Source organism: Notolepis coatsorum (assembly GCF_963971535.1).
Source record: "Notolepis coatsorum genome assembly, chromosome: 3".
In the NCBI taxonomy this organism is placed as follows: domain Eukaryota; kingdom Metazoa; phylum Chordata; class Actinopteri; order Aulopiformes; family Paralepididae; genus Notolepis; species Notolepis coatsorum.
This window is the reverse complement of record NC_140167.1, coordinates 7,080,081-7,106,439: the sequence shown is the minus strand read 5'-3', so window position 1 is coordinate 7,106,439 and position 26,359 is coordinate 7,080,081. Positions and strand designations below refer to the sequence as shown.

Genomic DNA, 26,359 nt, shown 5'->3' with positions numbered 1-26,359 from the left:
GTGAATTTTATGAAATTGTGATTTGTAATTGTCTTCATTGCTGTCTTCTTGGCCAGGTCTCTCGTAAAAGAGGTTTCTAACTTCAATGACACTAACCTGGTTAAATAAAGTACAAATAAATAAAGAAAATAGTGTAGGCCTACTGTGCTTTTCTTAATACAGACTGTGGCTCGTAGCTCTTTGAATAAGCTAGCTGCTCCCTACTGCTTAGTCCTTGTGCTAAGCTAGAGCTAGCTGCTCCTCTATTGAAATAAATTAATTAATCAAATGAAAATCATTTGATACAATTTTATATTCATGAAGAAAATACCCATTCAGAAATAAAGTAGACAAGCTTAGTCATCATAATAAACACTCATCTTTTAATTTATTGCGTTCACACCAATGTATATTATTTCATTATGTATATATTTCAAAACAAGATTATTATTATCATAACACGCTACATTCATTGTTGAACACATGGATATGAACAAATGCAACTCTGGGTAACAGTTGGCCTCGGTCAGCAATTCTGTCTCCATCTTTTGTCTCATAACTCAGACCTTCGATGACTAGAGATGGTTTAAGATACGATGTGACCAATGACACGAGTGGTGGGCGTGGCCAGCAGAGCAGCTTCCACTGACCTGAGTAAATTATATTAGAATCGGACAGATAGGCACAAGGGGTGGGGCTTCCTTCTGTTAAAAACTATAATATTTAAATATTAATGTTAAAAGGTGCTATAGGGGGCGCCCCAGTGGCGAACCACATAACACGCTCAGCCGCGGCTCCTCTCTCTCTCTCTACTGGACTGTCCAGTAGAAAACAAAAGAAAAAAAGTGATAAACGCTAAAAAAAATAAAATCTAAAAAAAAAAAAAAAGTGCTATAGATACAATTTGTATGTAGAGTAATCATGATTTTGTTTTTTATATATATATAGCTTTTAGAAAGGTACAGAATAAAAGTATTGCTTAATTTATCATTTAAAAAAAAAACGTTTGGGTCCAAAATGAATGTTGTTCTTTACATGTTGCATGTAAACAGCCTTCATTTTGGACCTGCACACTTTCTATTTCCCATCCCCCCACGTGGAATGCACCCCATTGGATACATGACATGCTAGTGCGACATCTAGTGGCTGAATGTCATCTATAGCACCTTTAACCATGTCTCAATAAGGACGGTATTGTCCTTATTGTATCCTGTATCCTTCTCATGGCCATGTGATTTGATTTGATTTAATTTTTATTTGGAAATTACAAACACATCATAAAAACAAATTATCATGACCAATTTGTATTCCTGAGGATATCACCTAAAAGCATTAATTAAAACACTTATTTCCAAGGTGGTCCTCGATGGAAGACATAAAAACATAAAGACATAACACATTTAAAACATAAAAACACAGCATCTATAGCCTACTAGAAGAACTAGATTGTATGTGTAGCCTACAATCAGCCAGAAAGAGAAAAGTCTAATGTCATGGTTATAAATATAAAGAAATGTCATTTCAGCCATAAAACCCCAGTGAAATGTGCTCCATCCTCAGTGATCATGGCCCCCGTCGCTAAACACGAGACAGAGGGTCTGGAAGTCCCAGGTGGTTCAGAGTCTCAGAGTGAAGTGGTCTTCAAGTTGGGGAACTGCCGGTACGCCGTATCTTCTCTCCGCCTCCTGCGACGTCATTGGTCACCGACCTTTTCTCATCTGTGACTGAAAACAAAACCGTGTTAAAGACGAAGTGTTAAAGTGTTGAGAAAACATTTCAGAAAAGTGAAAACAAAATAACTGCCTTGTTTCTGTGTTTCACTTAATTAAATGTTTGGAAGGACCACCATTCTGTATGTTTTACACCATGGCCTGGGTGAATAGCCTACATGTTTTACACCATGGCCTGGGTGAATAGCCTACATGATGTGTTACACCATGGCCTGGGTGAATAGCCTACATGATGTTTTACACCATGGCCTGGGTGAATGTCGGTAGCCTACATGTTTTACACCATGGCCTGGGTGAATAGCCTACATGATGTTTTACACCATGGCCTGGGTGAATAGCATACATGATGTTTTACACCATGGCCTGGGTGAATAGCCTACATGATGTTTTACACCATGGCCTGGGTGAATAGCCTACATGATGTTTTACACCATGGCCTGGGTGAATAGCCTACATGTTTTACACCATGGCCTGGGTGAATAGCCTACATGATGTTTTACACCATGGCCTGGGTGAATAGTCTACATGATGTTTTACACCATGGCCTGGGTGAATAGCCTACATGTTTTACACCATGGCCTGGGTGAATAGCCTACATGTTTTACACCATGGCCTGGGTGAATAGCCTACATGTTTTACACCACGGCCTGGGTGAACAGCCTACATGTTTTACACCATGGCCTGGGTGAATAGCCTACATGATGTTTTACACCATGGCCTGGGTGAATAGCCTACATGTTTTACACCATGGCCTGGGTGAATAGCCTACATGTTTTACACCACGGCCTGGGTGAATAGTCTACATGTTTTACACCATGGCCTGGGTGAATAGCCTACATGATGTTTTACACCATGGCCTGGGTGAATAGTCTACATGTTTTACACCATGGCCTGGGTGAATAGCCTACATGTTTTACACCATGGCCTGGGTGAATAGCCTACATGTTTTACACCACGGCCTGGGTGAATAGCCTACATGTTTTACACCATGGCCTGGGTGAATAGCCTACATGTTTTACACCACGGCCTGGGTGAATAGCCTACATGTTTTACACCATGGCCTGGGTGAATAGCCTACATGTTTTACACCACGGCCTGGGTGAATAGCCTACATGTTTTACACCATGGCCTGGGTGAATAGCCTACATGTTTTACACCATGGCCTGGGTGAATAGCCTACATGATGTTTTACACCACGGCCTGACTCCGCTGTTGATTGTACTGTAGGCCTTCGACACTGTCAATCACACCATTCTGATTGACAAGCTAAAAGCAATTGGTTTTGATAGTTTATCAGTGAGCTGGATACAATCCTACCTGGAGGGGAGGGAACAGATGGTGGAAGTAAACGGTACCCTATCCCCCCCCCTCACAGTGAGCTGTGGTGTTCCACAAGGAAGCATACTAGGACCGCTACTATTCCTAATTTATGCAAATGACATGTCGTCAGCTTGTGACTGCAACTTGTTCCTGTTTGCGGACGACTCAGCCCTGCTGGTCTCTGACAAGAACAAGTTACAGGTTGAAAAAGCCCTCAGCTCGGAACTAGGCAAAATCTGCATATGGCTCGCCGACAACAAACTATCATTACACATGGGCAAAACAGAGTCCATTCTCTTCGGTTCAAATAACAAACTCAGCAAGACCGACGGCTTCTCGGTTACAGTGGGTGACAATATTATCACAAGGAAAGATGAAATTACCTACCTGGGTTCCATCCTAGAGGCTAATCTTTCCTGTGACAAAATGGCATCCAATGTAATAAAAAAAGTCAACCAACGAACGCGATTCTTGTACCGGATCTCCTCTCTGGTAAACAAGAATACCCTGAAGACTCTAGCAGGAGCACTCATTCAAGGGTACTACGACTATGCTTGCACCTCATGGTACCAAAGCACCTCAAAGGCACTAAAAAACAAATTACAAACATCTCAAAACAAGCTAGTCAGACTACTACTTGACCTGACTCCTAGAACCCACCTCACCCCTGCCCACTTTGACAACCTAGGATGGCTTAGAGTAGACGACAGAGTACAGCAACTTGCAATGGGCCTGGTCTACAAGATACACTACGCGACCAAGGTACCCATGTACATGTCAAAATACTTCCCAAAGGTCAGTGAATACCACGATCACAACACCAGAGGGAGCTCCACAAATCATGTAAAACCCAGATTCGGCTCAAACAAGGGACTAAACACGTTTCGCAATTATGCCACATCAATGTGGAACGCCCTGCCTAAAGCTGTAAAGGAATGTGAATCACTACCCACCTTCAAAAACACTCTCAAAAAACACCTACGTGAGACTGCAATTCGAAACTGGCCCCTACAAATGTCCTAACCTAGTTGTACAGTAAATGACCAAGTAAGGCTTTGTCAATATTCCAATGTACAGTGTAAAATGTGTGTGTGTCCCCTACCCAACCCCCCCCCCCCCCACCTCCAATGTACAGCCCTCACCCAACCCCACCCCACCAACCTCCTCCAATGTACAGTTTCTACGCCAAATGTATATACACTCCTTTTCTGGACACTTTTGTATCACAAACAGTACTGTATTTGCAAATCTGATATGTCATAAATGTATAGATGTAGCAGTACTGTCTATCTGTATGTCATGTATGTCATATATGTTATGATGAATTGAAAATGGGGGACCCTGGTGGAAACAAGACGAAAGTCTTTCTCTGGTCTGCATCCCCTTAACAATTGTATGTATTGAGATGTACTGTACTGTACCCATTCTGCAATCTGTTAATAAACTTTTCAATCAATCAATCAATCAGCACTATTTTACTCTGCCCATTCTATTGTATTGCACTGCTGCATATTTTTACTATCTATTCTATTCTACTATTTTATTGCACTGTATTATTTTACTCTGTCTGTTACTTTTTATTACAGGTTCAAAACTGTCATGTATTAAACTGTGTGGGTATCAAACAAGAGACTGTCAGGCTTTAAAACTGTGTAGGACCCAGGCCTATAGAACTGCACCCTGAGAGAGGGAACTGCACCCTGAGAGAGGGAACTGCACCCTGAGAGAGGGAACTGCGCCCTGAGAGGGAGGTTTGAAGGGTCAAAGTGGGTATCAAACAGGAGGGAAGACTGTCAAATTTTAAACTGTGGATACCAAACAGAGAAGGTAAAGATGACTTTGAAATGTTTAACAGTAATCCAGAACTATTTTATTGCACTGTAAAAAAGGATATATTTTATCTATTCTATTTTACTATTTTATTGCATGGCACTATTGCACTATTTTATTCTGTCTATATTACTCTTTTTATTATTGTCTATTTAAAACTGAATCCAACCATAAACAAGGTGGCCTGTTGGGATGTTAGATCCTAAAGTTAAAAACTGTGATTGTATATGTCTGCACTTTATGTGCTAATTTTTGTTCTGTTGTGAAGCACTTTGAGCTGCAGTTTCTGTATGAAAGGTGCTATACAAATAACGTTTATTAATATCATTATTATTATTATTATTACAGACGGGGCAGGACCTGTGAGTCACCACTAGGGGGCAGTGACATCACAGATCATAGAGGTGTTAAATACCAGGTCCAGACGTGACATGGAGGAGGGAGGGAGGGGGGAGGGGGGGGGGGCTGGAGGGAACGGGACATTCCAGAAACATGTGAAACCAGACATGTGCCCTTTAAAGTGTCGGCGCCATGGGGGGGCATTCGCGGGCCATGCCCCCCCAGATGACACACTGTGCCCCTCCAAAACGTCATAGGCAATTATTATAAAAAAATTAAATAATTAAACATTTAATTCTTTTTATTATAGTAAAAGTCAGATGTTTTCCTTTATAAATAGGCTATTTGGCCTATTATTAAACGAAATTAAACAAAAAAAAGTCTTAAAAGAAGTGTATGTTTGATCGCACGTAGCCCCTTTCGTGACTGATGCACCGAGTGAATCCACAGTCACTTGCTCCTGAATAGGAAACCAACCTAGATTTACCATGAAGGACTGGTTCTGGTCGAACGGTTCGTTATACAAGTATCAGAGAGAAATTTCAAAGATACTCACAGTTGCACGAGGGTCTTGGACAGAGATACGGGAGGGTTAGAAAGCTCTGCGTTGCTAATAAACATTTTAAATATCTTTTATAAACTGGTCAAAACGGCATTATTTCCAGCGTTGGGTGCATGATGCGCATGCGCTGTGATCACAGCGCAGGCGCAGCAGGCAGCCAAATACGGAAAATAATGCCGTTTTGAGCAGTGTTGATCCCAGTTTATAAAAAAACAGCAAACAGTCTCGCCCCCCTCTCCAATCTTATTTCGTTGCATGATGCTTGCGTGTAGTTATTGATTATTATATGCGAGGGGAAGGGGTGGGCGGTGGGGGTCAATCGGAGATCGGGTTTAGAGTTAGAGAGTTGCGTAGTGGTTGTAAGAGGATCCATGGACCTGCCCCGCTGTACAGTACCGGCTGGCACAGACATAACCAGACATAACCAGGCAGACAGTGAGTAATGTGTTCTCAACCAGGAGCACCGTTAACAGTTACTTTCACTTATTAATGAATGTAAAGCCCAGCCTCTGGCTTATTTCATACTGTTTAATTTGTGTGTGTGTGTGCGCAAGACGCGAGTTGATTGATTGATTGAAAACTTTATTAACAGATTGCAGAATGGGTACAATACAGTACAGTGTGTTTGTTGTGACGTGAGAGAGAAAGAGAGAGAGAGAGAGACTGTCTTATCTCTTATGCGCACTCGTGTTTTGAAATGCATGTTGGTTTGCGGGAAATTCGTTTTCTGAAGCCTATATTTTATGCCCCCCCGAAATTACCATATGCCCCCCCGTTAAATTCGCTCTGGCGCCGACTCTGGCCCTTTTCCTGCTATTTCATGCCTTTTATTAGTTAGAATGATGGTGGTTGAGACACAGAGCAGTTAGGATGATGGTGGTTGAGACACAGAGCAGTTAGGATGATGGTGGTTGAGACACAGAGCAGTTAGGATGATGGTGGTTGAGACACAGAGCAGTTAGGATGATGGTGGTTGAGACACAGAGCAGTTAGGATGATGGTGGTTGAGACACAGTTAGGATGATGGTGGTTGAGACACAGTTTGGATGATGGTGGTTGAGACACAGTTTGGATGATGGTGGTTGAGACACAGAGCAGTTAGGATGATGGTGGTTGAGACACAGAGCAGTTAGGATGATGGTGGTTGAGACACAGTTAGGATGATGGTGGTTGAGACACAGTTTGGATGATGGTGGTTGAGACACAGTTTGGATGATGGTGGTTGAGACACAGAGCAGTTAGGATGATGGTGGTTGAGACACAGAGCAGTTAGGATGATGGTGGTTGAGACACAGTTAGGATGATGGTGGTTGAGACACAGTTAGGATGATGGTGGTTGAGACACAGTTAGGATGATGGTGGTTGAGACACAGTTTGGATGATGGTGGTTGAGACACAGTTTGGATGATGGTGGTTGAGACACAGAGCAGTTAGGATGATGGTGGTTGAGACACAGAGCAGTTAGGATGATGGTGGTTGAGACACAGAGCAGTTAGGATGATGGTGGTTGAGACACAGAGCAGTTAGGATGATGGTGGTTGAGACACAGAGCAGTTAGGATGATGGTGGTTGAGACACAGAGCAGTTAGGATGATGGTGGTTGAGACACAGAGCAGTTAGGATGATGGTGGTTGAGACACTACACTCCATACACAGAACCAGGGACGTGCACAGGACTTTAGAGGGGCAGGTGCTCAAAGGCTGAAAAGGGCACTATATCTGTGTATGTTAGAACCGAGTGCGCGAAGCGCGCAAGCCCGATTTTTGGGCGGGGGGGCCCCCTTTTGCTTTTTGGGGGGTTTTGGTGATCAAATATGGAACTATAATAATCAGTGCAGGAGCTCACTTATCCTTGAAAGACACTTTTATCACCGACTTAAAAGGCCCATACATCTCCATAAATGTTCAAGGGGGGGGGGGGGGAATAAGTGCTTACCCTACAGACCCCAAGAAGTGCTGTATATTCTGTATTGTTTAATATAAATGCATTTTTTTATTCCAATCCCGATTTGTATTTGAGATTCCCAAATCCCATCGGACTTGACTTCTTCGTGTCCCTCAATGAGTATAATACCAGCATTCAACTGTATGCGCCACAGCGGTTTCTATCATCATCATCATCATCACCATCCACGCTATGCATAAAATATATAGGTCCGCGGAGAGATACGGGCATCTCTCTCTCTTTACCTAATATTTTGATTCCATCATGACACTTTTCAGTTGGAAGGGCAGTCTATATGCGCAACATATTATATATTTTTTTTAAAGGCCACTTTTTTTATGAGGCTCAAAAGGGCAGGTGCTCAAGCACCCCCTATGTGTGCACGTGCCTGCACAGAACCCTGAGAGAAGTAAATCGACTGCATTTATGGAACAGCTTTCATCCAAAGCACTTTACACCTTAAGCCTCACATTCACTCGCAGAGGATCTAGAAGATCTAGAGGAGGATCTAGTGGAGGATCTATAGGATGATCTAGTGGAGGATCTAGTGGAGGATCTAGTGGAGGATCTAGTGAGGATCTAGATGAGGATCTAGTGAGGATCTAGTGGAGGATCTAGAGAGGATCTAGTGAGGATCTAGAGGAGGATCTAGTGGAGGATCTAGTGAGGATCTAAGGGAGGATCTAGAGAGGATCTAGGGCAGGGGTCAGCAACCTTTACATTTACATTACATTTAGTCATTTAGCTGACGCTTTTATCCAAAGCGACTTACAAGTTCTGTACGACAAGCCATCAGGAAGAGCACAACTCTATCAGCTGAGTAACAATGTTCATCAAAGTGTTGAGTGCTACAGTGTAGGTTAGTTTATTAGGACAAGTGCATGACAGTATGGTTAGTTAGGGTTAGATTTTTTTTTTTTTTTTTAATTCAGATAATGGTTGAAGAAGTGCGTCTTTAGTCGACGGCGAAAGATTGGACGTGTTTCGGCTGTCCTAACTGGGGTGGGTAGTTCATTCCACCATTGTGGGGCAAGGACTGAGAATAGGCGACTTCTCTTTGATGACCCTCCCGGGGCTTGGATAGGAGTAGGTCTGAGGCGGCCAGAAGATGCAGAGCGTAGGGGTCTTGAGGGTGTGTAGTTAGAGACCATTGACCGGAGGTAGGCGGGAGCAGTTCCCTTTGCCGCACGGTATGCTAGGTCGAGGGCCTTGAAGCGGATTCGTGCAGCAATGGGGAGCCAGTGCAGGTCCCTAAGAAGTGGGGTGACATGGGCCGACTTCGGTAGGTTTGAGATCAGGCGGGCCGCTGCGTTCTGAATGAGTTGAAGAGGCTTAGTGGCAGTGGCCGGGAGGCCAGCGAGCAGTGCGTTGCAGTAGTCGAGGCGGGAGATGACTGTTGATTGGACGAGGAGTTGGGTGGCTTCTTTTGTCAGGAAGGGGCGTATCCTTCTGACGTTGCTCAGGAGGAATCGGCAGGTTCTGGTTGTCGCTGCGATGTGAGCAGAGAAGTTCAACTGGTCGTCGAGGACAACACCAAGGTTCTTGGCGGTCGGGGACGCGGTCACAGCTGCATTCTCGACTGTGATGGAAAGGTCGGTCAGGGGGGAGGATTTGGCCGGCAGGTGGAGCAATTCTGTTTTGCTTAGGTTCAGTTTGAGGTGGTTGGTCGTCATCCAGGCGGAGATGTCGGACAGACAGGCCGAGATCCGCTCAGAGACGTGGATATCTGAGGGAGGGAAGGAGAGGAAGAGTTGAGTATCGTCGGCATAACAGTGGTAGGAGAAGCCATGAGACGTGATAATGTTACCCAGTGATTTAGTGTAGAGCAGGGAGGGGCAACTGGCGGCCCGCGGGCCGCATGCGGCCCTCACCGACGTTCCATGCGGCCCCAGGGCAATATTTATAAAAAAAAAAAATAAAAAAAAAAAAAATCAATTTTTTTTTTTTTTTTTTTTTTTATTAAGAAGAGTTGGCAGTCGACTATGGCTCCTTTCGATCGATTAGTAGACTATTTGACTAATAGGGGTCAGCCTTAGTGTGGACATATTCAACGCTGTTGAAAGTGCCGTGCAGCAATATGGGGGTTTTGATAAACTGTCGGCTGTTGTTACCGATGGAGCACCGGCAATGATAGGGAAAACGCACAGGATTCGACGGGCTTCTAAGGCAGAGTGGCATTGAGTGTCCAATGCTGCACTGCATTATACATCAGGTAAGTTCGCTAACATAATTTCCATCTATTGTGGGTCACTAATAATGACCAATGCGAGTCGAGTGTAGTCAAATTATATGCGAGAGTCGTTAAATTTTTTATTTTTTTGTATCTGATATAGGAGGCTCTCTGTGCCAAGAAGCTTGACTACAGCCATGTTATGGATTTGGTTACCAAGGTTACCAATCTAATTCGTGGAGGCAACAGGTCACTAAACCATAGAAAGTTTGTCTCCTTTTTGGAAGAGATGAACATTGATTATGGCGACTTGCAGCTACACACAGAAATCCGATGGCTGAGCCGTGGGAAGTGCTTGGAGAGGTTTTTTGCGCTGCGTAAAGAAATCCCCACATTCTTGGATGAGCAACTGACGAGCGACACAAGCGCATACTGCACTAAACTCAGATACAGCGTTTCTCTGTGACATGGCCTTCCTCACGGATATCACTTCGCACCTTAATCGCCTCAATTTGCAGTTGCAGGGAAGAAATCAAACGGTATCGGATCTCTATGCACACATGAACGCCTTTAAGATGAAACTTGCCCTTTTCAAACATTGCCTTTTATCTGACCACCCGGACTTGTCCACACACTTTTCTGCATGTGAAGAAATGCGCACAGAGATGCGCACAGCTGACCCCAAATATAAGGACACATTCGGAAAGTACAGGAGCGACATTGAAACACTGCAAATGCAATTCAATGGTCGGTTTTGAAGATTTCAACGGCATGCAGTCACGGATAGCGCTGTTTGCCGGCCCCCTCACCGCTACGGTGTCAGAGCAGCCCCCACCGTTGCAGCTTGAACTGTGCGAGCTACAGTCGGATCCTTTTTTTCAAGCAAAGAGAAATGAGAGGGGAATTTCGTTTTGGAAACTGCTACCTGAGCCCCGCTTCCCACTCCTCAGGGACTTTGCCCTCTCTATGGCCAGTATGTTTGGGAGCACATACATATGTGAGAGCAATTTCTCAAACATGAAGCACATCAAGTCAAAGGAGAGAAACAGGCTGTCAGATGAAACATTATTTCATCTGATGCAGATCGCATGCACAAACATTGAAGTTGACATTCCTGCTATTGTGCGCCAACAAGAGAGACCGCAACTGTCTCATTAAAGACAGGGGGGGGGAAGAGATGATGAAGAGGTGTAGAGGGGGGGAAGGAGATGATGAAGAGGTGTAGAGAGGGGAGGGGGGAGATGATGAAGAGGTGTAGAGAGGGGGGGGGGGGGAGATGATGGAGAGGTGTAGAGAGGGGACCATTATTATTATTATTGACCCACTGTGGGGCGAGGGTGAATGTCATGCCAGTTTGATAAAGGGTCAATGGGAGGCATGTAGTATTGCACTTTACTTTACTTGCACTTTACTTGTTTACTTTTGTAGTGTTCAGATAACACTAATAACACAAACACAAAGCAGCATTCCTGCTGCATTTCACTACAACAGTAAATCAAAAGTGCAATAATAAATGATTTTGTTAAATGTATAAACTTTTTTTTTTAAACTTAAATTTTTTATTAACAGTTATTTAGACAGACAGCACTTACAAAAAATAAATAATAAAAAATGAAGAGACTAGTATCACAATAAAACAAAAAGAAAAAACAGTGCACATAAATATTTAAAATGTATAAACTTTTATCCTGCTACTAAACAAAACATTCCTGAGGGCTTCATATCCATAACATGCATTTCAGTGTTATAATGTTTTGTTTAGTAGCAGGATAAAAGTTTATACATTTAACAAAATAATTTATTATTGCACTTTTGATTTACTGTTGTAGTGAAATGCAGCAGGAATGCTGCTTTGTGTTTGTTGAGCAGTGGGCTTTAAGTTCATACATTTATTTTATTAGAAGCCTTAATTATAATTGATCATTTTTGTATATATTTGGGGTTACACAGCAATACTTTTAAATTCAGCTGTTTATAAATTCATAAAGTTGAAATTGCATTACTAAATGCATTTGAAATGGAATAAAAACAAAGTTACAACAAATTATAATTGTTTATATACCGTATTTATCACATCTGTGACTATTATGGGCTATTTGAGTGATGGGGTACTACTGGCGAGACTGCCGATAAAAAATGCGGCCCCCCAGATTGATTGTGGAAATGTTGTGGCCCTCACCATGTACAAAGTTGCCCACCCCTGGTGTAGAGGGAGAAGAGAAGGGGTCCTAAAACCGAGCCCTGGGGGACACCCGTCCGCAGGGGGCGGGTGGCCGACAGGGTCCCTCTCCATGACACTTGGTAGGAGCGGTCATTGAGGTATGATGACAACCATGTCAGCGCAGAGCCAGCCACTCCCATTCCTGCGAGGGCCGCGAGGAGGATCTGGTGGTTGACTGTGTCGAAGGCTGCAGATAGATCTAGGAGAATCAGGACAGAGGAGAGGCCTTTCGCTTTTGCTAAGTGAAGTGCCTCTGTGACCGCAATGAGGGCTGTCTCTGTGGAGTGACCAGTCCTGAAGCCTGACTGATTAGGGTCTAGGAGGTCATTCTGTAAGAGATAAGCAGTAAGTTGGTTGGATACAGCACGTTCAAGTGTTTTAGAAAGGAAGGAGAGAAGAGAGACAGGACGGTAGTTGCCTATGACGGTAGGGTTCAGGGATGGTTTTTTTATGAGGGGCGTGACTCTGGCTTGTTTTAGGGAGGTGGGGACCACCCCCGAGTTGAGTGAGGAGTTGATGGTTGCAGTTAGGAATGGGAGGATGTCTGGTGCTATGGTCTGGAGGAGTGGGGAAGGTAGCCGGTCCAGCTGGCATGTAGTCGGACGGTTCGACGTTACCAGTGTCAGGGTCTCGGCTTCTGTAATGGGAGAGAAAGATGACAGAGTGAAGGATGAGGTTCTCGATTCAGCATTTGGAATGGGTGGGGGTTGGGAGAAGGAGCTGCGGATGTTCTCCACTTTTTCCTCAAAGAAGATCGCAAAGTCTTCGGCAGAGAAATATGAGGGAGGGGGGGGTGGGGGGGGAGTGAGGAGGGAGGACATGGTAGCATGCAGTTTGCGAAGATTCTTGGCAGAGGCCTCGATCCTATGGTGAAAGAAAGAAGCTTTGACATTAGTAATGGTTTTGGAGAATGTTAACAAGAGGTTGTGATATGTGTCGATGTCAGCAGTGAGGCGTGACTTTCTATACTTCCTTTACTATCAAAAGAGCCACTTTTCCCCCGTCCCACAAAATAAAATGCTCAGGGAGCCGCACAACCTATTTACCCTTAAAATGAAGATAACACAGTGTATAACATTTTATATATCCCCAAGTATACCCCACATTTAGCATAAAACGCCTGACAATTGCATACCCAAAGTAATTTGCGATTTATTATACTTTATACTTATAGCACACAGTTTGTTGCATTAATGGGATTATAAAGCAACAATAAGAGAAAAAAATACTTTTTAATTGCTGTTTTTACCTGTTATAACAAAGGAAAACCTCAAACTCTTATGAAGTGGAGAAAAAATACTGGCTGTGTAGACCTATTTTTTAATAAAAAACAGAAGAGGAGACAAAACACTGGTGTTTGTGTAGACTGACTTTGAAATAAAACCCTGAACTATTCAGGTATATTTGAGTCCTTCCCTTACTTGTGGAACATTTATAAAATAAAATTAGTCCACTTTGAAAAAAGACAACCATGTGTACTGTAGACCTACTTTGAAATAAAACACAGAAAAGGAGAAAAAACACTTGCATCTGTAAACCTACTTTGAAATAAAACCCTGAACTATGCAGCTCTATTAGAAAATCTATAAAATAAAAAGTACATTTTTCGTTGTTCGCAAATTTCGCACCACATATCAGGCATACAGGTAAGCCTTTTGTTGACTAAATGTCTTAGTTGATGAAATATTTTTTCATTTCAGTGTCACAGTATGACATCGATATCCAAAAAAAAAAAAAAAAAAAAATTGGGCCAGGGAGCCGCAGCTGATTGGCTAAAGAGCCGCATGCGGCCTCAAGGCCGCAGGTTGCCGACCACTGATCTAGGGGGATCTACTGACGGCACGCTCACCAGTTTCCACTGCAGGATCTTGATCCACTCGTCTGTCTCCACGCCGGTCTTGGAGCAGAGATAGAAGGTCCTCTCAGGAAACACCAGGCTGCAGGAGGAGAGGTTTCACGACCTTCACCTTTAACTGTTTTATAGAATTCACTTAAAGGGGCACTTCACCAAAAACTGTTTTATAGAATTCACTTAAAGGGGCACTTCACCAAAAACTGTTTTATAGAATTCACTTAAAGGGGCACTTCACAAAGACTGTTTTATAGAATTCACTTAAAGGGGCACTTCACAAAGACTGTTTTATAGAATTCACTTAAAGGGGCACTTCACAAAGACTGTTTTATAGAATTCACTTAAAGGGGCACTTCACAAAGACTGTTTTATAGAATTCACTTAAAGGGGCACTTCACAAAGACTGTTTTATAGAATTCACTTAAAGGGGCACTTCACAAAGACTGTTTTATAGAATTCACTTAAAGGGGCACTTCACAAAGACTGTTTTATAGAATTCACTTAAAGGGGCACTTCACAAAGACTGTTTTATAGAATTCACTTAAAGGGGCACTTCACAAAGACTGTTTTATAGAATTCACTTAAAGGGGCACTTCACAAAGACTGTTTTATAGAATTCACTTAAAGGGGCACTTCACCAAAAACTGTTTTATAGAATTCACTTAAAGGGGCACTTCACAAAGACTGTTTTATAGAATTCACTTAAAGGGGCACTTCACAAAGACTGTTTTATAGAATTCACTTAAAGGGGCACTTCACCAAAAACTGTTTTATAGAATTCACTTAAAGGGGCACTTCACCAAAAACTGTTTTATAGAATTCACTTAAAGGGGCACTCAGTTATTTTGCAGATAATCTTACACACATCCAAAAACTCTATAAACAGTTTCACACACATTAATTTAGTTTGAAAGTTATTGAGATGAGTTTGAATTTGTCCACCAGTGATGTCATCGGGGGTGTCTGGTCTAAATCAAAACAACAGATCTCTTCTTAGATAGGGGCTGTTGGGAAAACATCTGGTGAAATAGGGGCCTTGGGAAAACATCTGGTGAAATAGGGGCCTTGGGAAAACATCTGGTGAAATAGGGGCCTTGGGAAAACATCTGGTGAAATAGGGGCCTTGGGAAAACATCTGGTGAAATAGGCGCCTTGGGAAAACATCTGGTGAAATAGGCGCCTTGGGAAAACATCTGGTGAAATAGGGCCTTGGGAAAACATCTGGTGAAATAGGGGCCTTGGGAAAACATCTGGTGAAATAGGGGCCTTGGGAAAACATCTGGTGAAATAGGGCCTTGGGAAAACATCTTGTGAAATAGGGGCCTTGGGAAAACATCTGGTGAAATAGGGGTCCATGGCCTGTTGCATAGAAAGTTGGGGGTCCCTGAAAACATTTGAGAACCCCTGCTGTAGGGAGACAGGGGTACGGGCAGGCCGCTTGCAGCCTACATAGAATTCTTGATAAGAGGTCATTCTATAAATATATATACTATAATATAAATATCCAACAATAAACCACAGAAAACGTGGCAAATTGCATTGTTGACATTTCTGAGGAAAAAGCACAGGGTGACAATAATCACAAAATAAGTGAGAAATGCTGGAGTGTCTGGTGTCTGTAGTTAATGCTGGTGATGTCTGTAGTTAATGCTGGTGATGTCTGTAGTTAATGCTGGTGATGTCTGTAGTTAATGCTGGTGATGTCTGTAGTTAATGCTGGTGATGTCTGTAGTTAATGCTGGTGATGTCTGTAGTTAATGCTGGTGATGTCTGTAGTTAATGCTGGTGATGTCTGTAGTTAATGCTGGTGATGTCTGTAGTTAATGCTGGTGATGTCTGTAGTTAATGCTGGTGATGTCTGTAGTTAATGCTGGTGATGTCTGTAGTTAATGCTGGTGATGTCTGTAGTTAATGCTGGTGATGTCTGTAGTTAATGCTGGTGATGTCTGTAGTTAATGCTGGTGATGTCTGTAGTTAATGCTGGTGATGTCTGTAGTTAATGCTGGAGGGTCTGATGTCTGTAATTAATGCTGGAGTGCAGTGTCACTCAGGAGTCAGGGTTAGAGACCAGTATAAAGGTGGTTTAAGGGCAGGTCATAAAGTGCACAGTGGGCTGCGACAGTGAGGTCCTCCCAGCTGCGACCAGGGCTTCCTCTGTCACCACTTCCTCTTGGCAGAGAATCTGACATCATAGCTGGTGAGGAAATGAGGAACTAAAACCTAGAACCACTAAAATCACAACGACTGCTCGTCGTAAATAACTGATGAAGGCGTATTTGTAAATCTGGTATGTCATTTTTTTATTTTTATTTATCCAGGAATGTCCCATTGAGATACAAGATCTCTTCTTCCAGGAAGTCCTGACAAATAAATGTATAGATGTAGCAGTACTGTCTATCTGTATGTCATGTATGTCATATATGTTATGATGAATTGAAAATGGGGGACCCTGATGTAAACAAGACGAAAGTCTTTCTCTGGTCTGCATCCCCTTAACAATTTATTGAGCCGTACTGTATTGTACCCATTCTGCAATCTGGTAATACAATTTTCAATCAATCAATCAATCAATCAAAGATCAGACATTTGGTTTGTCCACGAACACCTTCCAGAGTACAGTTAACCCTTTCACTACCACACTACAGAAGGTTAACCCTTTCACTACCACACTATAGAAGGTTAACCTTTCACTACCACACTACAGAAGGTTAACCCTTTCACTACCACACTACAGAAGGTTAACCCTTTCACTGCCACACTACAGAAGGTTAACCCTTTCACTACCACACTACAGAAGGTTAACCCTTTCACTACCTCACTACAGACGGTTAACCTTTCACTACCACACTACAGGAGGTTAACCGTTAGGGTTAGGGCTGCATCTACATCCTCCATGCTGTTCCTCATCGAGAAGTACACAGTGTTGCCTGGGTAACGGTTTTTATTACCTTTCTTTTACAGTCAGGGGGAAGCTGCCAGACACAGTAGTGATTCTACACAACTTCTATCGCTGTGTGATTGAGAGCGTTCTTACTTCCTCCTGTACTGTATGGTTTGGTAACATTACAGACCAGGAGAAGAAATCTCAGGGTTAGCCTGCCAGCTCTAGAAGAGATCTATGGTGCCAGGCTGCTTTCCCTGTGCCTCTGGCATTATCAACGACCCCTCTGGTCACCCAGCCGTAGGCCTCTTTGTCCCCCTCCCCTCGGGCAGACGCTACCGCTCTATCACATGCTCTACCTCTCGGTTTACTAAGAGCTTCTTCCCCAGTGCTGTGCGCAGCCTGAATAACTCCAAAGGCTAGATTTGTATATTATCCTATTTTATTTTGGTGTGTTATTAGTCAGGTTGTGGAAGTGCTGTTTCTGTGTGTCTGTGCATCACACACTTTGATTATATGCACTTTTACTGTAAATTGTGCCTCTATGCATTATGCACTTTACTATGATATGCACTTTAGGGGATGTTGATATCAACCTTAGCATTTGTCCTTTTATACTCTCTGTGTGTTTTTTTTTTTAAATTTCTGTACTGTTTCTACTCTGCTCCTGTATTGGATTAGTTGTAGACACAGTGTTTGCTCTGTACCTGTATGAATGAATGAATGAATGAAAACTTTATTAACAGATTGCAGAATGGGTACAATACAGTACGGCTCAATACACACAATTGTTAAGGGGATGCAGACCAGAGAAAGACTTTCGTCTTGTTTACATCAGGGTCCCCAATTTTCAATTCATAGTGACATTTCTGACATACACAACAACATACATGACATCATTACATTTTCAAGTCAAGTCAAGTCAAGAGTTTTAATTGTCACGGCATACAGGTATACAATGAAATGCGGGTGGTCTTGCCCACAACGATGTGCAATACAGTGGTACATATAATAGAATCAAAAGAAGAAAACAACATTGTGCAGTAACAGGTAGCAGGTAACATGGAGTGACATCTCGGTATCTGTACATAGTTATTTACAGAGCATGTGGGACATGCTAGTTAGCTTTGGTAGTGCAATACACTGTTCCTGTTATTCTAATTTAAAGTGTCCTTTCCTTTGGCCATAAGTGTGCGTGTGTGCGACATGAGTGTGTGCCCGCTCATGTTAAAGTGTTAAGTGGCTGCTCGTGTGTGAGCGTGCACAGTGTGCGTGTCGTGTGTGTGTTCATGTGTGCTTGTGTGTGGACAGTTCAATGTTCTGAGCACTCAATGTTCATTGTTCATGGCTCTGATGGCCTGGGGGAAGAAGCTGAGCCTAAGCCGCTCTGTCCTAGTAGCTGGGGTTCGCAGGCGTCTGCCTGACCTCAGCAGCTGAAACAGGCTGTTATTGGGGTGGTGAGGGTCTTTCATTATCCTGCAGGCTCTGGATTTGCACCTCTTGTTGTATAGAACCTGCAGGGGGGGTAGTGCAATACCCGTGGTACGCTCGGCTGAGCGCACCACTTTCTGTAGGGCCTTCTTGTCCTGTGCCGTGCTGTTTCCATACCAGGCAGTGATGTTTCCGGTCAGGATGCTCTCTACAGCTCCTGAGTAGAAGGACTGGAGTATCTTCCCCGATACTCTGAACTTCCTTAACTGTCTCAGGTGGTAGAGACGCTGTTTCGCCTTCTTTACTACTGTGTCTATGTGTGTTGACCATGTCAGGTCCTCTGAGATGTGGACCCCCAGGTACTTGAAGCTGCTCACCCTGTCCACGGTAGCCCCGTTTATCATCAGTGGTGTGTGTGTCTCCTGCTGTCCTCTCCTATAATCCACGATCAGTTCCTTGGTTTTGCCAATGTTCAGGAGCAGGCTGTTGTCCTGGCACCAGCGTTCCAGTACCTCAACCTCCTCCCGGTAGGCCTTCTCGTCGTTGTCCGAGATCAGCCCCACCACCACCGTGTCATCTGCGAACTTCACTATGGAGTTGGAGCTGAACTTGGCCACACAGTCGTGTGTGTAGAGTGAGTACAGCAGGGGGCTCAGAACAGAGCCCTGGGGGGACCCGATGCTCAGGGTGATGGTGTTGGAGGTCTGACCCCCCACCCTGACCGCCTGGGGTCTTTCGCTCAGAAAGTCCAGTACCCAGGCGCTCAGGGCGGAGCTCAGACCTAGCTCGATCAGCTTGTCCACCAGTCTGGTGGGGACTATGGTGTTGAACGCTGAGCTGTAGTCAATGAACAACAGTCTCACATAGCCCCCCTTCTGACGGTCAAGGTGCGAGAGGGTGCTGTGCAGTACCTGGGAGACCGCGTCGTCGGTGGACCTGTTTGTCCTGTATGCAAATTGCATAGGGTCCATATCACTGGGGAGGGAGGCACAAATGTGGTCCTTGACCAGCCTCTCGAAACATTTCATGACCACAGAGGTGAGTGCCACCGGTCTGTAGTCATTTGGACATGCTGGGGAGGGTTTCTTCGGCACAGGGATGATGGTAGACATCTTGAAGCAGGCAGGGACCACTGACTCCGCCAGTGATTGATTAAATATGGCGGTGAACACAGGGGCCAGCTGGTTGGCACAGGTCTTGAGTATACGTCCTGTTATGCCATCTGGGCCAGCAGCCTTCCTGGTGTTCACCTGCATAAATGCTCTTCTCACACTGTGTTCCGACAACGAGAGAGCGTCCCCCCCCCCTCGCGGTTGCCCCCCCCCCTCCACAACAGCCGGCACGCCAGTGACGTCACTAGCCGGAGAGCCAGCAGCGCCACTGTCTACACCAAACCGAGCGTAGAAGGTGTTGAGCTTGTCCGCGAGGGAGGCGTCGTCGCTCCCCATTGAGGGGGCGCTGACTTTATAGTCAGTTATTGTCTTCAGTCCCTGCCATAATCCTCTTGTGTCGTTTTGTGCCATTTGTGTCTCCAGTTTATCAGCATATGTCCTCTTAGCAAGTTTGACAGCTTTGCGTAGAGTATAGACTGAAGCCTTATACTCCTCCATGTTTCCTGACTCTCTACCCAGGTTGTAGGCGGTGGTACGAGAGTTCAGAGCTGCTCTAATAGTGCTATCCACCCACGGTTTCTGGTTTGGGAAAATCCGCACCGTTTTCCTGAGGACAATACCATCAGCTATTGTTGTTATGTAGCACACCACTGTGTCTGCTAGTTCACTGACGTCACTGGCGCTTCCTATGAACATATCCCAATCCGTGTCTGCAAGCACGTCCTTGAGCGTGGCCTCTGATTCGTCGGTCCACTTCTTTGTCTCACGTGACACGACGACGTTACGTGATCTCTGTTGATATGCCGGAAATAGCAAGATGGAGTCATGATCGCTCGAGCTTGTGGACCCCGTTAATGGCGGAGCGGCTACTGCCTTGTAACCCGCTTTGAACGGGGAATAGCAGTGGTCGAGTGTGTTCTTCCCTCTGGTGGAGCAAGCGATGTGCTGGAAAAAGGACGGCATCACTTTCTTCAGGTTGGCCTGGTTGAAATCGCCGGCCACTACCATCGCTGCGTCTGGGTGTTTGATCTGGTGTCTGTTGAGATGATCGTGTAGTTCGCCCAGCGCTTTGCCCGTATTCGCGTGTGGGGGAATATACACGGCAGGGGCATACATAGGGACATACATAGGGACATACATAGTAGTAGCGGTAGTGGATCTCCCTTTGGATCTCCCTTTGGTTTTCTGGCTGACTCACCAGAAACAGTTGACCCTGTCCTGAGAGTAGTCGAACTGAACCGCAGAGCAGGCTCTCAGATCCAGGGTTCGAATGGGGTCTTCACACTGAAGAGGACCAAGACATTGGAGAGGACAGAAAGAATCAGAGAACTGTAGTACGCCCGTTACTGTGCAGAAAAAGGTAAAGGTTTGTGATAATGTTTTTAAATGAAAGACATTTACATACTGAGGTAGGGAGGTTTGTGATCATGTTTTAGATTAAAAACAGTTACACACTGAGGTAGGGAGGTTTGTGATCATGTTTTAAATTAAAAACAGTTACATACTGAGGTAGAGAGGTTTGTGATCATGTTTTAGATTAAAACAGTTAGATACTGAGGTAGGGAGGTTTGTGATCATGTTTTAAATTAAAACAGTTACACACTGAGGTTTGTGATCATGTTTTAAATTAAAAACAGTTACATACTGAGGTAGGGAGGTTTGTGATCATGTTTTAAATTAAAAACAGTTACATACTGAGGTAGGGAGGTTTGCGATCATGTTTTAAATTAAAAACAGTTACACACTGAGGTAGGGAGGTTTGCGATCATGTTTTAAATTAAAAACAGTTACACACTGAGGTAGGGAGGTTTGTGATCATGTTTTAAATTAAAAACAGTTACATGAGGTAGGGAGGTTTGTGATCATGTTAAAAACAGGTAGGTCATGTTCTTGCCTAGAGGATAATGGAGTATTGATTTTTAGTGCAAGTTGAAGATCATCCCAGGAAGCTGGTGCATCACAGCAGGTCAGATAAGATCCATAATTCCAATCTAGCATCATTGTGATATATGGTGGCAAGCTTCCTTCAATGGCCTTAAAGATAAACAGATGCCTATGCTAGTGGTTCATTCATTTGTGCTAAGCTAGGCTAGTTTACAGCCGGATAGCTTTCTACTGAACGCACAGAGAGGAAAATGGTATCTATCTTCTCGTCTGACTCTGGAGAAGACGGTAAGCACATTCCCCATAATGTTGGCGTGTTCCTTTAACTGTGATCGATCTGAAGCGTCTGTACATGGCCATATTTACTATACTGACTTAAATAACACTGTCAATTATAACTTTATTTTGGGGTTACAAGCAACCGTCTCAAAGATTAACTGCCACTGAGACTAAATGCAAAATGCTTTGAAAATGTTATTAAATTCAAATGAATTAATAAATGTTGTTACGTACTCTTGGGTGTAATGATGCCGTAGCTGTAGATTATCAAAAGTTATTATTGTACAATCGTTTTTTATTTTTATCACTAAGTCACATTGCAGAGAAGGAGCTTATGTGATAGCTAACACTCACCGTACATCATGATAGTTAATATTCACCGTACATCATGATAGTTAATATTCACCGTACATCATGATAGTTAATATTCAACGTACATCACGATAGTTAATATTCACCGTACATCATGATAGTTAATATTCACCGTACATCATGATAGTTAATATTCACCGTACATCATGATAGTTAATATTCACCATACATCATGATAGTTAATATTCACCGTACATCATGATAGTTAATATTCACCGTACATCATGATAGTTTATATTCACCGTACATCATGATAGTTAATATTCACCGTACATCATGATATTTATATTCACCGTACATCATGATAGTTCATATTCACCGTACATCATGATAGTTAATATTCACCGTACTGTACATCATGATAGTTAATATTCACGTACATCATGATAGTTCATATTCACCGTACATCATGATAGTTAATATTCACCGTACTGTACATCATGATAGTTAATATTCACGTACATCATGATAGTTAATATTCACCGTACATCATGATAGTTCATATTCACCGTACATCATGATAGTTCATATTCACCGTACATCATGATAGTTCATATTCACGTACATCATGATAGTTAATATTCACCGTACATCATGATAGTTAATATTCACCGTACATCATGATAGTTAATATTCACCGTACATCATGATAGTTAATATTCACCGTACATCATGATAGTTAATATTCACCGTACATCATGATATTTATATTCACCGTACATCATGATAGTTCATATTCACCGTACATCATGATAGTTAATATTCACCGTACATCATGATAGTTAATATTCACCGTACATCATGATAGTTAATATTCACCGTACATCATGATAGTTAATATTCACCGTACATCATGATAGTTAATATTCACCGTACATCATGATAGTTAATATTCACCGTACATCATGATGCTCCAAACACCAGGAGGGTAAACTCACCATCTTGTCCTTGAAGTACTTGAGTTGGTATCTGCTCAGAGTGAACCATCTTTCTTTCCAACTCTGCAAAAAAAAGACAAGAACATTTTCTTTGGGGGCGCTTTTTTACACCCCTGCCTTCAGATTCAGATCCCTTTTATTGTCACATCATTCTGTCCCTTTTACAGCAAAAGAAATTGTGAAATTCGCTTTGTTGCGATTCCTCGACCGTAGCAGCATCCAATAAAATATAAAATAAAATAAGATAAGATAAAGTAACAGCAAGAATGATACTTGTTTAGTCAAGACAACGTGCCTATAGCTTAGCACAAATGAATGGAAACGGACACGGACCACTAGCCTAGCGTAAAACTCCAGTCCGTATCCGCTTCGAAATTGGTATCCATCTTCTTGTCTGACTCTGGAGAGGAGGGTTAGGGTTAGGGTTAAAGCTCCAAGCTGTACGTTTAGTCCGGGCTTACCTTCACCACCGCTCCCTGTTTCACCAGATAGCCCTCCTTCGTGCCGAGCTGTGAACACACGTGTACTTTAATAGAAAATAAGACTTGTGACTGAAGTTTTCAACTTTTAAAGTTGAGCTGAATTTTTTTCTTTAGATTGGAATCCTTCTGTAGATTTAGTGTGGTCACATCACAATATGAAATGTTACAAAAAATATAGGCATATCCAATATGCAGTAATGCAATAAAGTTAAAGACAGGTACAAAAAATATAGGCATATCCAATATGCAGTAATGCAATAAAGTTAAAGACAGGTGACTTTTGAAGAAGAGTCACAAGAATGGAATCGTCTCAGTTCATGTAAAAAGCTTTTCCACTAGCGTTTCTCTTCTTGTTTTTTGTTAGCAATGCTAGTGTAAGTAAAAACAACAACAATTAACATACATGATTATTGATTATCACCCCATAATTCTTTTATGTATTTATTTTACCTTTATTTAACCAGGTAGGTCAATTAAGAACAAATACCTATTTACAACGATGTCCTGGTGAGGACAAAAGGACCTCTTGAAGGGTAACAAATACAATAGAAAAGAGAGATGATATATCAGAGGTAAGGGAAATTATTAAAACACAAACAAACAACAATTATATACATATTATTAGGGATGTCCGATATTATCGGCCTACCGAATATCGGCCGATATCGGCATTAAAATGTGATATCGGAAAATATCGGTATCGGTTTTCAATTTTTTTCCTTTTTCCTTACATTTCTATAACCTTTATTTACCTAGGCAAGCAAGTAAGAACAAATTCTGATTTTATTTATTGTCAAAAGTATGCATAATATTGTGTTAATTCCACAACAAGAGATATGTAATGTTAATTACCTGAAATTATTCAGTTTTTTTGGGGGGGGGAAACCCTGCATATATCGGTATCGGTTGATATCGGTTGATATCGGTATCGGAAATTAAGAGTTGGACAATATCGGTATATCGGTATCGGTAAAAAAGCCAATATCGAGCATCCCTACATATATCAAATACTGATGCATTCTACTTCCAATATCTAAAAAAAAAACACAAAACTGGTGCTGCTGCTTTTCAGATGGGTCAGAAATCGTTCCGAGTTTGTGACGAATCAGATGGGCTTCATGAGCATCAAACAGAGGAATAAAGTAGTAAACTAGTACAGAGCGGGGCGCCAGAGTGGCTCACCACGTAACTGTGCTGCCGTGCAACGCGGCCGTCCCAGGTTCGACTCCCGGACCCGGCGACCCTTGCCGCATGTCCTCCCCCTATATCTTCTCCCATCCTTCCTCTCTGCCGGTTTGGTCCAATAAAGCAATAAAATGCCAAGAGAATAATCTTTAAAAAAATAACATGTTCCTTAAAAGAATTTGTACAGAGCTGTTATACAGAGCTGTTCCTACCGCTTGCGGGTTCGCCTCCAGAAAAAAAAGAGAAGAAAAGAAGAAAAGGAAAAGAAAAAAAGAAAAAAGGGGAAAAAAGAACAAGAAAAAAGAACAAGAAAAAAAGAGAGAGAGAAAAAGAAAAGAAACTAAAAAAGAGGGGAAAAAAGAAAAAAAGAAAAAGAAAAGAAAAAGAAAAGAAAGACAGAGCAGTTGTACAGAGCAGCTATACAGAGCAGTTATCTGTGTGTCTATTCATTATGTTTAAACTTTAAACCAATGGGGGTTTTCTTCACAGTTTCAGATAAAGATTAGGCTACACTAATATTATAGTATTAAAACTGATGAGTTATATTTATTAAAGAAAGTTGATTTAATAAAAAAAGACTAATTTAATCCGATTAATCACTTTATTCAAATTGAGGATTTTGTTTGAGGATATTATATTTGTAGTGTCCGCTTGTCGCTCCCCAATGAATCGACAAGCGTCCACGATGCACCCGCAATTAATTATCTTACTCAGTCCCAAAGTTTGTGATGTAAATATGGAATGTCCCAAGTTGCTGCTGTTTAGAGTTTATTGTTGTCCAAAGGTGAATGATGGTGAATGAAGGGTTAAATCAGAACAGTTGTCAATTGCTCCATTGTCAGTTCCAAACGGTGAGACAGGTAAAAAAAATGTATCCTCATCACAGGTGCATGGGATTACAGTAATTAGCTAGGCTATTTATAGAAGAGGGGCTATAATGGAGGCGGTGAGCCCTCTAGTGTTCAAACATAAATAAGACACTATAATAATAATATTAATAACCAAAACACTCATATGGCCTTTACAATATTTATTAAAAAAAGAAATACAAAAAAACGTTATTTAGAAATCTTTTCTTTTGTTTTTATTATTATTAAAAACAAAGGTTCGAACGTCCGTTCGAAAAACCCTGACGAAGTTCGAATCCCAAAAACAGGGGACAGCCTTAGTACAGAGCAGTTATAGAGAGCATCATACCGAGGGTGCGTTGGCCACCAGGTCGCTCTCCGTGCGGCCGCTCTGGACGGCTGTATGAACCCTCACCGACTCGTAGATGGACGGCTCCTCCACGTGACACGGGTACGGGTACTTTAGGACGATGAGAGTTCCTGTAGAGAGAGAGAGGGGGCGAATGACAGTCAAGAGAGAGAGAGGGGGGGTTCTGAGATGGATAGCACATGACAAGAGATTCAAACCAGGGAGGTTGGACCATGGATTCAGAAGGTGGGAGAGGGGGGGGGGCAACAGCGATATGCAAATTGATAGAGAAGGGGGAAATGCAAACATTACAAAAATTAAAGGAGAAATTTGGACTAGAAAACAGGGACCACTTCAGATATCTACAGATTAGAGATTACTATAATAAAGAAATAAGAGGGGACAAGGACGAAGAACAGAATGGAATAATTAGGATGATAGTAAGGGCATACGAAGGAGGGAAAGGAAGGGTAATATCAGCACTGTACCGGGCTATAATGACCAGCAAGGGACACACGACCGATTACATAAGGGAGAAATGGGAGAGAGAACTAGAGATAGGAATAACAGGGAAGGAATGGGGTAACATATGCGAGGTGCAACATTCAACAACAGGATCGAGGATATGGAAAGAGTTTGGATGGAAAAAC

General features: G+C 42.6%; 1 protein-coding gene across 1 annotated transcript in view; it reads right to left on the bottom strand.

Moving 5' to 3' along the window:
* Positions 1-416: 416 nt before the first annotated feature.
* dapp1 (dual adaptor of phosphotyrosine and 3-phosphoinositides) overlaps positions 417-26,359 on the bottom strand; it is a 43,236-nt gene continuing 17,293 nt past the window's right edge. The window contains exons 4-9 of the mRNA XM_084310710.1: positions 25,710-25,840; positions 23,307-23,354; positions 22,846-22,908; positions 20,571-20,656; positions 13,946-14,033; positions 417-1,703 (exon numbers count right to left, since the gene is read on the bottom strand). Of these exons, the coding sequence (XP_084166836.1) occupies positions 1,680-1,703; positions 13,946-14,033; positions 20,571-20,656; positions 22,846-22,908; positions 23,307-23,354; positions 25,710-25,840 (440 nt within the window). The 3' untranslated portion in view covers positions 417-1,679. The remainder of the gene's footprint in view (positions 1,704-13,945; positions 14,034-20,570; positions 20,657-22,845; positions 22,909-23,306; positions 23,355-25,709; positions 25,841-26,359) is intronic.